This window comes from Schistocerca gregaria, chromosome 10 (genome assembly GCF_023897955.1).
Source record: "Schistocerca gregaria isolate iqSchGreg1 chromosome 10, iqSchGreg1.2, whole genome shotgun sequence".
Taxonomy (NCBI): domain Eukaryota; kingdom Metazoa; phylum Arthropoda; class Insecta; order Orthoptera; family Acrididae; genus Schistocerca; species Schistocerca gregaria.
Genome location: NC_064929.1, coordinates 144,865,976 through 144,880,080, shown reverse-complemented (window position 1 = coordinate 144,880,080; position 14,105 = coordinate 144,865,976). Strand labels below are relative to the sequence as shown.

Here is a 14,105-nt window from a genome sequence, read left to right as displayed (position 1 = left end):
CTGGCTGAACAATATTACAAACCAGATTTTAAGCAAGTTATTTATTAACTGATACAGTTATTCTATGAAAACAGCTGTAATGTTCAACAAGTACAAATACTGAACCATACCATTTTATAGTCTTTTTCATCAATGTTTACAACATAAATATATACATACACAGACTACAAAATGGGCAAACCGGAATTTTTCTTCAGCTGACTAGCCAAAATGCACTGAAATTACTTCTAACAGCGGCATGGAGTGATGCATCACAACAGGGTAATGAACACATTACATAAAAAATCAGATAGTCACACTGGACAATCCACAGTTGTTCGATTCTTCTTACACATCACGAATCACCTGGCAACACAAATTACAGAGAATATGTAAGGCAATTTATAAATATCCTTAAATCCTAACAGACATGAATCTAACAGCACTGCAGGTGCTATGGAAAATCAATCACCAAGTAATTTTAATCAACGTATCTAATCAATATTTGTTAATACCTCACTACAAATGCTTTGAAAATCATGAAAAAATATGTAACAAAAATTGCACAGTGATTACTATCACCTAAATTTATTAAGAAACAGGAAAGTTTGCAGGGTTGTGTGGGCAGCTATTTCCATGAATCCAAATGGGAGCCATAAATGTGGAACCTTTATTGATAACGAAATGCATACAATAATTTAGTGACACGTACTATTTAACTACGACGATTCTGCAAGCTTCTCAGCCTTCTGAACAACCTCTTCGATGGGCCCCACCATATAGAATGCTACCTCGGGTAAGTGGTCATATTCACCATTCAAGATCTGCTTGAAACCCTGCAACACGCAAAATACAAAGAGTAAGTTTATGATAATTATGAATTTTTATCACCAAATCTTCAGGTCACACGTTTCTAAATGTCTGAATTACCTTGATGGTTTCCTCAAGAGGGACGAGTTTTCCTGCATGGCCAGTGAAGACCTCAGCCACCTGGAAAGGTTGCGACAGGAACCTCTGGATTTTCCTGGCTCGAGCCACAGTCAGTTTGTCCTCCTCAGACAACTCATCCATACCCAGGATAGCAATAATATCTTGCAGAGATTTGTAGTCCTAAGAAATTAAACCATTCGTTACTTGCGCACTAAATAAGAAAAAAGCTGGTTTTAGTCTACAAAATGGCAAATTATGCAGACTTACTACAAGCTCTGCAGATTTGCATCTGCGAGCTTCCACTAATGTACTTTGCAGGCCAGCTACGTAAAAATTAATCAACCTGTACATTTTGTTAACATGTCACAAATGTAAAAGAAGTATTACAAAACTGCTTTGTTTGATAACTTTTGTTGTTGATCACAGCAAAGAGGACCACCACTTAAGACCTGTAAAAGTAACACTAGCTGTTTTTATTGAATGTGTTATATGGATAATTTTATTACACATTCCAGAACTTTTAAGGTCCTAATGTGGGCCTGTGGGACAATGTGTGTGACTGAACACTGAATCACAAAATTCCTCCAAATGATCAAGTATATTTTAAATTTCAAATGACATAGCATTCTAATGACTCAAGATTTCAAATAAAACTAAACTGGAAAACTATTTCTAAAATATTTACCTGCAATATCTTTTGTACTCCTCGAGCAACATTGTAGTGTTCCTGACCAATGATGTTAGGGTCCATAATTCGGGAGGTGGAGTCCAAGGGATCCACAGCAGGATAGATGCCCAGCTCAGCAATAGCACGCGACAATACAGTCGTGGCGTCCAAGTGAGCAAATGTGGTGGCAGGAGCAGGGTCAGTCAAGTCATCAGCTGGCACATAAATGGCCTGAAAATCAAAGTACCAGATTAAATCTGACCTAACAAGCCTTTATTTTGAAATTGAGCTATGTTATAATTTGTAACAAAGCAAAAATCAAAAATAGTTATGAAGAATGAGCCTTTAGGGAGGCATACCTGTACTGAGGTAATTGACCCCTTCTTTGTGGTTGTGATTCTTTCCTGCATGGTACCCATGTCAGTGGCCAGTGTGGGCTGGTAACCTACAGCAGAGGGGATACGACCCAACAGGGCAGATACCTGGAGAGAAACATTGTTTACGATACAGTTTATTATTACAAGTAGCTAATAATTCACATCAATTTCTAGAAGATAGAACTTAATCAGATGGCACATTTTAGATGCTTCTATTTCAATAATAGCAGCATCAACTCTGATAAACGAAATTACTCACTGAACTAGTTTTGAATACAAGTATCCCATAAACCAAGTTTACAGTGGTAGCTATCAACAAGAAGGAAGTGGTTTACAATGTCAAGAGTACACAAAATATTCACATTTCATTCCAGATAGCAATGAATTATTTGATACATACTCCATATAATTTCTGCTTCCAAAACATTCTACACCTCATGTGTTCTAAATACGAGAAAATTTGTTTCATTATTGCACCCAAACAGTAACTTTAAGGAAATTATTGAAACAAATGAGATTAAGTGGTCTGTGTGAAATTTCATCAATTTCAATCACTGAATGTGGCAGAAAATATTCCCACACTACTCACTGCACATTACTTTTCAAACCATATTGCTTTCCTACCATTACTGTGACTACTGATAAGGGATGATTTAAGGTAAGTTACATACACTTTTTCGAATTTTTTGTGGACACGCCAGCCTCAATGTAGTTAAGGCTGATGAAGTAATACGTCTACACCTTATTTTTATCACCCACATAATTTTTACTTCATGAATCAAAGTCTGGCTTTACAACAAATGAGAAAATTTGTCGTCTTCGAAACTATTATGGCACAAATACCCTTTATGTTCTTACCTCTGATCCAGCCTGGGTGAATCTGAAAATGTTGTCAATGAAAAGCAGCACATCCTGTCCCTCCTGGTCTCTGAAGTATTCTGCCACAGTCAGTCCAGTCAGCGCAACTCGAGCACGGGCACCAGGTGGTTCATTCATTTGCCCATACACCAGCGCTACCTGTCAGAGAAACAAAATTGAATTACTTGCTCAGCATCAGAAAAAAATGTTTCAGGTGGTTAAAACTGTACAGGTGTATTTTACCTTTGAGGTCTTGTCCTTCAGTGAGATGACACCAGACTCAATCATTTCATGATACAAGTCATTACCCTCACGCGTTCGTTCACCAACACCGGCAAACACTGAATAACCACCATGGGCCTTGGCAACATTATTAATCAGCTCCATAATCAACACAGTTTTGCCTACACCAGCACCACCAAACAGACCTAAACACAATATATGAATTGAATTAAGTCCATTTCATCCAGGAAAACCCTTTCAACTGCTACAATCAGTTTTCTTGGTCTAAGCTGTACAATTATTTAACAGCACTTTGCAAATGAAATGAGGATTAAAGTATAAATCAACTCTTTGGCCCTAGCTTTCTTGAACAAGACAGCAATATTATGGCTATTACTAAGTCTTACCAATCTTTCCACCCTTTGCATATGGAGCAAGTAGGTCCACCACTTTGATGCCAGTAACCAGGATCTCTTGTTCTACACTCATGTCCACAAATTCAGGGGCATCAGCATGGATGGCAGCATACTTGTCAGTGTTTATGGGCCCCCTTTCATCAATGGGTTCTCCTACAATTCAAGTATTTAGTAAAATTTCACATTTTTTAGTTCTCAGGAATATCCTTTATCACTTTTTCTATTATCAATGTTAACACAAAATGTAAGCAATTACAATTAAAAAATTAACTGTACTCAGAATTAAGTCATCAAACCTACCAAACATAGTTTTTCAATATTTAAGCAGTGCCTCAAACAGATTTTCAAACTCTTACAGAATCAAAAATAAAAATTTAACTAATAACCTCATCTTTCACAAAAATTACATATATTTAGCAGTAAATGTTTCCAAAGTTTCTTTAAAAATTACCATTCAAGGATATTAAGTTATTGCCTCTTTTGCACCACAAGTTATGATTACTAAGTCATCTTGACAGGCATAACATGTATGTGCTAAAACAAAATTACCACTTGCATTCATATTAGTAGCTGCAATAAGTTTGTTACATGCTACATGAACAGCTTAGTTCACTGGGAGGTATTTTTAAAATGGCACCAATCAATGCCAAGGCATAACTGAACTTTGCACCATTCCCTTTACTCTCACACATGCTACAATGGTATCAATTTTAGTCTTCTACAGTAACATGCCAAAAGTATGACTTAGGAAGGGGTCAGGTGAATTAACCACATAAAATATCCATTTCAATATTTAGAAAACTTACCAATGACATTGATAATTCGGCCCAAGGTTTCTGCACCTACAGGAATACGAATGGGGGAACCTGAGTCCAGCACAGCCTGGCCTCTCACAAGACCCTCAGTACCATCCATGGCAATTGTTCGTACTGTGTTCTCACCTATTTCAGATGAAAACATTTGTAACATTATAACAGCACATGTCAAAGCTACATCTACATCAAATATGCCTTACAATTCATTACAATAAAAGTTAGCACAAAGAAATAACATATCTTATCAGCTAAAACCCACAAAGTTGACAGAAGTAGTCAGCCTGTGACATTTCAATGACAAAACTAATTTTACTCTAGAGGTGATGTTAAAACACTGTTCCTAATAACATACCAAGATGCTGTGCCACCTCCAGCACCAGCCTTGGTGTTCTGTTCTGCACTTCCAAGGCATTTAGGATGGGTGGCAGACTATCTTCAAACTGTACATCCACAACGGCTCCGATTACCGCCACTACCTTCCCTTGAGCACCTGCAGATTTCGCTTTGGGCTGAGTTGCTGCCCATCGGCGCTGCTGGCCTGTTGGAAAATTTCGTTATATTTATTGAGGGGGCACAGAATGGGAAAATAATGGCAAAGTACGGTGAATTAAATGTACAGCATGTAATAAATTAAGAGTGATTATCTTTATGAACAGGTTTCCACATGTTTACATAAATATTGAACCCTCCGCCTGAAATGGGGCATATACAACTTTTTGTGTCATCTGAAACAGGTCTCAACTGGTCAGTTTTATCCACAAAAAATTATAACTATAAGTTTGATCTACAGGTGATCTATAAATATGTTCAGAATGGCTGCGGTCCTTTACACTGCCCCTTCTGTTCGAATACTTTCTCATAATAAGATAATTACTAGACAAAAAAATCGCCTTTAGCGTGTTTCAGAGCCTAAAGTACTGTCGTAAACCTGTTTTTCTTTCGTTAAAAAACCACCGTCACTACCCGCCAAGTAAAATCTTTTTCCCCTCGATGGAGGCTAATTCCTTCCGCGGAACGTATGTACGAAATAGTGCTTATGAACATGATAGAAACCGTGACAAAACAAAAAACTTCACTGCAATTAAATTTTCCGCTCTCCTGCGACCACTGTCTGTACTGGTCAATGAAGAAAAACCTGGCTTTCACGTAATAAAATCACAAAAAGACCCGGTACATATTGACTCACTGCAAATATAAGTGATTTGCTACCAAAATTACAAGTCGACATTAACGCAATGTGAAAAACCTACAAATATAGACTCTCGATCGTTAAAATAATGTAAGGAAAGAACCACATATTTCGACACACACTTAGATCTGCCCGTTACCCGCAAGGTACTCCCATTACCGCACAGCCTATAATTATACTCATTCAGAAACGAACTTCAAGCACGATTAAACACAAACTTTACTTACTATTTGTAGATAAAGCTGATAATGCATTAACGGAATCATTTTGAAGTTTATTTGCAAGGAAAGAGGGTTTAAAACCCTTGAGTAAGCCAGCAGTCGCTCTCACTACGCTCGCCATCTTGAGACAGAGCCCATCCGAGAGGAAGGGACAAGTGGATTGATCGCGGAAGCAAGGGCGTAGGGTCAAACGTGATGGGCAATAGTCTTTCGTTTTTTATTACAGTTCAACCTGCTTCTTTTAAACATAGAATTGTAAACTATAAACAAAAATATCATTTCATATCATCTACTGATTGTGAATAAATACAATTTACGATATTAACAAATATGCGCTTGAATCTCATTGTATTACGTAACGGATACAGTATCGATTTTTCACTAAGATCAAATCTTTGTAATCCTAAATTGGAATTTCTGCGGTGAAATGAGAATAGATTCACGCGACTTATATTCTTTCAATAGTTAAGTTCACTATGATGTGACATATACTCATATTAAATAACTTTTGCAACCACCTTTTTGAGCTTTCGATATCTTTCGATATTGAAATATCTAAATATTATACTTCGTCAGCAAGACAGGAAGGGGTAGGTTAGAACCCAAACTAAGATCTATTTCAAATAACTTGAAAACAAAGAGTAATTATGTCTGCACAAGACAGTTTCCTTTCTATACATCGAAAATAACGTAATTACTTATTGCCGAGGTGATGATTACTAGGCTTTTTGTCATTGAAACGATCGACTTTGCAGAATATTCGCATCCCTTATGAGTAAAAGACCTTGTACGTCCAACTAATCTATTGCTTGAAAAATAACACAACCACTAGTGCTATTGACCCAATTTTCTTCTTTAAGTGAATTACAGTTTCCACTGACGAACTACTAGATCTTCCCCTTCTCCTCTGTCCATTCTTATTATTTTTCTTAAGATAAGCAGCAACATTAGCTTTTAAGTCTCATTGGCTGAGCTGATCTGACTTTCTCACTTTGCAACCTGTACAGTCCTTCTGTATGGTATCCAAACATTGAATACAGTCAGATCAAGTAAGTGAAATGCGAGTTCTAAATACCACGTTTTTGATCAGACCTTGATGCGGTACAACGCATTTAGCGAGTACAATTGATTCCCCCCCCCCCCCCCCCCAAAGCTCTGATTGTAATAGCGAACAATACTGGGGCATTCAACATTTATTTTTCTTTCGTTGTACGGTCACTTCTTTTACTTCTGATGTTGAATGAACATAAGCAAAAGTACTGAGCAAATGAACAACTTTGTAATCGTGAATTTGACCATTGGAGTGCCTCAAGGGCGTGTGTTAGGCCCAATGCTATTTCTTCTTTATATTAATGACTTCCCGCAGTGGGTAACGCAAGGAGAAACAGTGTTGTTTGCTGGTGACAGCAATATAATAATTACAGACAAGAAAACAGAAATGTTAAATGTAAAAGCTGAAAAGGCACTTATGGAAGTTCACAACTGGTCAAATAACAACAAAGTAACCCTTAATGTGAAGAAGACTAATAACATAAACTTCTATATAACGAAAAAATCGAACATGACCAAACTTAAAGTTCAAAATGAAACTGTAGAGTGTGTAACCAGCACAAAATTTTTGGGTATGTATGTTGATCAACAATTAAAATGGGATGAACATATTAGAATGCTTGGGAAAAAAATTAACACAGCATGCTATGCCTTACGAATATTAGTCACAGTGTGCAATAGTTCATGCCAGAGAATATTATATTATATTATATATAATGAATTTATTGTATATAGCTTGTATTTCATTGTCTTATATGACAAAATAATGTACATATGTATGTATAATGACGACATCCATACAAAGAAATTTGTTTATGTTTATGAATGAATAAATAAATAAAATAAATAAATAAATAAATAATGCTCCAAAACTAGTGCCATTTATTTTAGATCAGTGCTCATCATAACTGCCTGAACCGTTCTTTTTCATCTCTTTGTCAGAAGTGAGGGTACAACCTTTTAAGTTGATGAAGTATAACTGTACCTAAAGACTTAATATCTACTTTTCTAGTTCAACAACTAACCAAACTCTCATGAACCAGTAATCAAAATCCAGTATCTATGTACCACAGAAGCCAAGTGAATAACATTTCCATTTACACCTACATCAGGTAAAGAAGGATGATGATCTGCTTTCCCTGAATGTATTTCTAAACTACATGCAATTCTATTTGAATCACAGGAGATAAATGCTTTGCAACCTCTTTTCAGGTTTATTGTTCACGTTATTCTTCAAGCTATGTTTCCCCTTGAAAAGAATCATCTGCTTGTCCACAGACAACGTTTCAGTCATTGGGATATTTCGAAAATTTTCAAATTGTGGCTACAGAATGCGACTAATCTTATACAGATTGTCAACTGGATCCATATTATCACTGAAATAGACTCCTAATTTTAGCTGGTCCCACCTTCCGTGGCTCATTATATCATCAACAGCTTGAACCCGAGTAGTGGTTCTCCAATATGTATGAGACGATGAAAATCCATAAATAGGCATTTACAGACATATTTATTAGTATTAATGGTTTCGAAATGTCTTTCTCTATTGCGTATAAGTTGGTCTGATACACAGCATTTTCCACAATTTTATTGTCTGTCAACTGCCTGAAACAGGTCATGGATAGACAAGCTTATTCTGGTGCACAAGTGAGAGAAAGAACTCTCCCATGGTTGAATAGAACGAATAACACGATTGGTAGCACTTATCCAGTCGAAACTGACTTGAACTTCATTACTAAAGTTCTCATTATCTTTTTCATTATTCACAAGGACACCATTATCAGCGTCCTCTGCACTATCATCACCACTCTGCTATATAATTATGTTTCTTTAGCGATTTTTTACTATTCCAGTATTGTACCCACTATTTGAAGCTAAGACAGAGTCTTCTGATTCATATCCCGAAATAGGCCTAACTTTTTATTCTTCACCTTTCGTCCTTCAGGGAAATGTAATGATTAAATCTGATATGACCTTGGAGACACAGTGAGCGGTAGAGGGTTAAAAGAAGTTCTTATCATCGGCTGTGCAGGAAATAGAAGAAGAACTTATGTACTTCCTTTTTAATAGCTTCATCATAGGCAATGGACACAGATAAAGTTTATATTGCACTCCATACATCTAACTTCGTTCATCCTTTGAAACTGTATATAGCTAAAAATCAATAGGGTCAGTCTTCGAGTAAAAACGTTTCACTCTACTGCGCCCATAGGCCACTTGACTTCATAAATCCTTTGAGATGTTCCTTTATGGCTTTAATTCGTTTCTTAGAACATTTACATTCGATGGCCCAACTTCATCAAGCAGTTTGTCCATTGTTTCTTTGATGCTAGCTATTTTTGGTAATACATCATACAAGTTCAGATGCAGTTGTAACACTCATGCTATTTAAATGCTTTCGATATAATGTTAATTTATCTTGGGCATTCTACTGGATTGTTAAAATGGCAACAAAGTAACAGGATTTATTTTTCTCTTTCTGATCTGTTGTTAATCTTCATACATTCAAGCCCAATGCATTCTGTTTCTCTACTTTAGCTATATGTTGGAGACACAGAACAAAGTCTCAGGGGCCAGTTGTACAATCTCGGGGTAAATACAGGGCCGACTAACTGAGGAACAGGCTAACCACTGGTCAACTTTGAGTTCACGTTGTACGTCGCCTTTTATTCCTCAGTTAGTTATTTCCTGAATAGCGTTCAAGTCGAGTTAAGTTAGCAATAACTGAAGAGCACTCTGGATATTTTTGCGAGTATCATTTCATATTTAGATAGTCGCCATCTGCAGAAATAGCATGTCAAACATGATTGATAAACATTCCAGATAGTAAAAGTTTTCGCTTGAGGATACCTTGAGGTATAGTGGAAACCGTGAAAACTGTTTTAGTCTCATTCATTGAAAATATTAGTGCAAAACATTTACTTAAACTAGTAGGGTACATACTCGTATGTATAACTTCCTATCTTGAATTTAGTTAAATGACCAGGTACTTGTAATTTCACTAGTAAGAAATCTTTCTAGATTTTTCGCATGAAGTATACGAAAAAATATGCAACAGTTTCCATTCACAAACATCTTCACATACATCGACAGAGCAGCTACAGCAGATGTACGATGATTTATTATTATTCTTATTATTTAAAGATAGAAACACGTAAATATTACACACAGAAAATGTAGCAGAGGCTGTAGATTGATGGCGCCCCATGTGTGGAATGTAAGTTCCAAACTGTGTACAATAAAATACCCATTTTGATAAAGTTGTCAACAGAAGGACGCCACAGCCTGTTAGATTCAGATGCAACATGTTTACGATAGTATTCCTTCGAACGTAGCTGTAGGATAGATGGCGAATCGTACGTAGACACATAAATAGAAGCCACTGTGAATTGTGGTCGGGTTTGTGAAATAATTGGTCTTTACAGTCTCTCCAGCGAAGTGTGACAGCATAGACATAATGAAGATTGATTTCACTGAAAATTCTGAAAGGTGTTACTGGCTAGCTTTCTGTTGTATTTACATCTTAGAATGATTCATTCATTATGGCACCAGTGGGTGTTATACAGAAAATACTCTTGCTAAATTATTGAACACTATTTGTGCATCTACTTTTTCAGTTTTCGGAATATTTAAATCATGTTTCTGTGATGTGACGACTATTAATTATATTGAGGGTATATATAAAGAATAAGATCCAAAAGCTTATAGTAAGCACCCATTTTCTTTTTTTATAACCTTGGGGTGGAAATGTACCTATGGCACATACTAAACTGGAGACTGCTGTTACTGTATCTCACCATGAATGGTTGAGAAACTGTTTCACACATAATTTTGGGTTGTGTAGTCATCTCTAGTACCTGTATGTAATTTGGTAGGTTAAGAGGTAGTAACCAGAGGCCTGGCACCTTCACTGAATTCTTCCTTCTTTTCTTGTCATCTCAGCTTAGAACTGTCAGTTTTGTTTTCAGAATAAAAATACCTGTTCCTCAAATTGAAAGAATTACTAGAGTTGCAGATCGTGCAGCTTCAAAAGTACCTGGACAACAACAAGAGAATGGAGAAATAACTGTATTGGTTAAAAAAGGATCATAAAGGTCAAAATTAGGATCATAAAATAAAAATTAATACAAGGCATTTCAGAATTAAAATATATTAATCCACATACATTTGTGTATTTCTTTTAATTGATTCAGAAATATGAAATACTAAAAAAGCTGTCTCTTGTGCATATTGTCCAGTGTAATAAACATCCTTTTAACAATCATGCTGGATGTACCTTTGCCAATACAAATAAAGTGTCTAATGGACAGAAAGAAATCACCAGAGGCAAAATACCTGAGTGTCTGTAGTAGCTGATTCGTTGGTAGAACAGAGTCATTTCTGAAACAAAGAAAAGAATGACATGCGACAATTCAAGAGAAATTTAAAGACATAATTTGCATCCACTCCTTCTACTGTCATGATTACGTAGATCCAATAACTGAAGATTGCTGTTAACTGAATGAAAAGTACCCATGCCCTTAGCATTCAGAGAATATATATATCTCTCTCTCTCTCTCTCTCTCTCTGTGTGTGTGTGTGTGTGTGTGTGTGTGTGTGTGTGTGTGAGTGTGTGTTGTCGTTATGTGGATAATACTAATAACTAAGAAATACAACAGCTATCTGCTACAGCTTTCTATTTTTTTAAAGTACTTTGCTATTGATTTTACTGTCTTAAACTTATCTTGAGTACACACAAGAAATTTACATGTTTATGGGAATAACGGCAGGTTGTGGACCATTTTGTTGCTCTGAAGCATTCACTAAAAGATGGAAAGTTAGTGTCCCAGTGGGATACAAGAGTGAACACTATTTTCTACTATACATTTGGTTGAGTGAACTAGGGACATTAGTCTGCTATCAAACTTTTTGTTACATTAAACAATCATAATAAGCCATCAACTTCAGAAGAATAGTACTTCAATCAAGTACAATATAGGATATTTCAGTTTAAGTTACCAACAACTAGCTATGGTTTGACAATAACTTGATATTCGAGGAAATTCCAAGACATAGCAGATTGCAATGCTGCGTTATGCCTGATATTTTTGTCTTTGAGAAGGATGATACCTTCTGAGTCGCTCAACTAAATGGACAAATCGTAATCGAGTGTGGGTCCTCTGTAATTTTTATGAGTGGACATAGAACTGATAATTCACAACCCAGAGTTGATTTAGAAAATATTATAGGGAACCACAGCCAAACTTTGTTACAATCAAATCGAGACCGAACTTTGAAATACCGGCGCGAAATCTGGGATATGTGGTAGTCTATCACGTATGAAAAAGAACCATGGACCTTGATGTTGGTGGGGAGGCTTGTGTGCCTCAGCAATACAGATAGCTGTACCATACATGCAACCACAACGGAGGGGTATCTGTTGAGAGGCCAGACAAACGTGTGATTCCTGAAGAGGGACTGCAGCCTTTTCAGTAATTGCAGGGGCAACAGTCTGGATGATTGACTGATCTGGCCTTGTAACACTAACCAAAACGGCCTTGCTGTGATGGTACTGTGAACAGCTGAAAGCAAGGGGAAACTATGGCTGTAATTTTTCCCAAGGGCATGCAGCGTTACTGTATGGTTAAATGATGACGGCGTCCTCTTGGGTAAAATATTCCGGAGGTAAAATAGTCCCCCAATCGGATCTCCGGGTGGGGACTACTCAGGAGGACGTCGTTATCAGGAGAAAGATCGAAGCGTGGAATATCAGATCCCTTAATCGAGCAGGTATGTTAAAAATTTAGAAAGGGAAATGGATAGGTTAAAGTTATATATAGTAGGAATAAGTGAAGTTCGGTGTCAGGAGGAACAAGACTTTTGGTCAGGCGAATACAGAGTTATAAAAACAAAATCAAGTACGTGTAATGCAGGAGTAGGTTTAATAATGAATAAAAAAGATAGGAATGCGGGTAAGCTACTACAAACAGCATAGTGAACGCATTATTGCGGCCAAGATAGACACGAAGCCCATGACTACTACAATAGTACAAGTTTATATGTCAACTAGCTCTGCAGATGACGAAAATATATGAGGAAATAAAAGAAATTATTCAGATAGTGAAGGGAGACTGACAAGTTTCAGATGGATTATATAATGGGAAGACAGAGATTTAGGAAGCAGGTTTTAAATTGTAAGACATTTCCAGGGGCAGATGTGGACTCTGACCACAATCTATTGGTTATGACCTGTAGATTGAAACTGAAGAAATTGAAAAAAAGGTGGGAATTTAAGGAGATGGGACCTGGATAAACTGACTAAACCAGAGATTGTACAGAGTTTCAGGGAGAGCATAAGGGAACAGTTGACAAGAATGGGGGAAAGAAATACAATAGAAGAAGAATGGGTAGCTTTGAGAGATGAAGTAGTGAAGGCAGCAGAGGACCTAGTAGGTAAAAAGACGAGGGCTCGTAGAAATCCTTGGATAACAGAAGAAATATTGAATTTAATTGATGAAAGGAGAAAATATAAAAATACAGTAAATGAAGCAGGCAAAAAGGAATACAAACGTCTCAAGGATGAGATTGACAGGAAGTGCAAAATGACTAAGCAGGGATGGCTAGAGGACAAATGTAAGGATGTAGAGGCTTATCTCGCTAGGGGTAAGATAGATACTGCCTACAGGAAAATTAAAGAGACCTTAGGAGAAAAGAGAAGCAGTTTTATGAATATCAAGAGATCAGATGGAAACCCAGTTCTAAGCAAATAAGGGAAAGCAGAAAGGTGGAAGGAGTATATAGAGGGTCTATACAAGGGCAATGCACTAGAGAACAATATGATGGAAGTGGAAGAGGATGAGGATGAAGATGAAATGGGAGATACGATACTGCGTGAAGAGTTTGACAGAGCACTGAAAGACCTGAGTCGAAACAAGGCCCCGGGAGTAGACAACATTCCATTAGAACTACTGACAGCCTTGGGAGAGCCAGTCCTGACAAAACACTACCATCTGGTGAGCAAGATGTATGAGACAGGCGAAATACCCTCAGACTTCAAGAAGAATATAATAATTCCAATCCCAAAGAAATCAGATGCTGACAGACGTGAAAATTACCGAACTATCAGTTTAATAAGTCACAGCTGCAAAATACTAACGCGTATTCTCTACAGACGAATGGAAAAACTGGTAGAAGCCAACCTCGGCGAAGATAGTTTGGATTCCAAAGAAATGTTGGAACACGCGAAGCAATACTGTCCCTACGACTTACCTTAGAAGCTAGATTAAGGAAGGGCAAACGTACGTTTCTAGCATTTGTAGACTTAGAGAAAGCTTTTGACAATGTTGACTGGAATACTCTCTTCCAAATTCTGAAGGCGGCAGGGGCAAAATACAGGGAGCGA

The 14,105-nt window shown here is 37.0% G+C and overlaps 1 protein-coding gene across 1 annotated transcript; it reads right to left on the bottom strand.

Moving 5' to 3' along the window:
• Window positions 1-26: 26 nt before the first annotated feature.
• Window positions 27-6,168, bottom strand: LOC126293280 (ATP synthase subunit beta, mitochondrial). Its single transcript, XM_049986402.1, has 11 exons — window positions 5,681-6,168; window positions 4,617-4,802; window positions 4,256-4,390; window positions 3,441-3,602; window positions 3,055-3,239; window positions 2,812-2,970; window positions 1,936-2,058; window positions 1,595-1,807; window positions 910-1,089; window positions 692-815; window positions 27-345 (listed from the first exon to the last, which is right to left on the bottom strand). Exons 1-10 carry the CDS (start codon window positions 5,793-5,795, stop codon window positions 699-701), a joined length of 1,575 nt encoding a protein of 524 aa, XP_049842359.1. The 5' UTR covers window positions 5,796-6,168; the 3' UTR covers window positions 27-345; window positions 692-698.
• Window positions 6,169-14,105: the final 7,937 nt, after the last annotated feature.

Coding starts and splice junctions, on each gene's coding strand:
- LOC126293280 (XM_049986402.1), bottom strand. CDS start 5,795: ATGGCGAGCGTAGTGAGAGCGACTGCTGGCTTACTCAAGGGTTTTAAA. Junction 4,391..4,616: donor GGAGGTGGCACAGCATCTTG/GTATGTTATTAG, acceptor CATCTGAAATAG/GTGAGAACACAGTACGAACA. Junction 3,240..3,440: donor TGCAAAGGGTGGAAAGATTG/GTAAGACTTAGT, acceptor TATTGTGTTTAG/GTCTGTTTGGTGGTGCTGGT.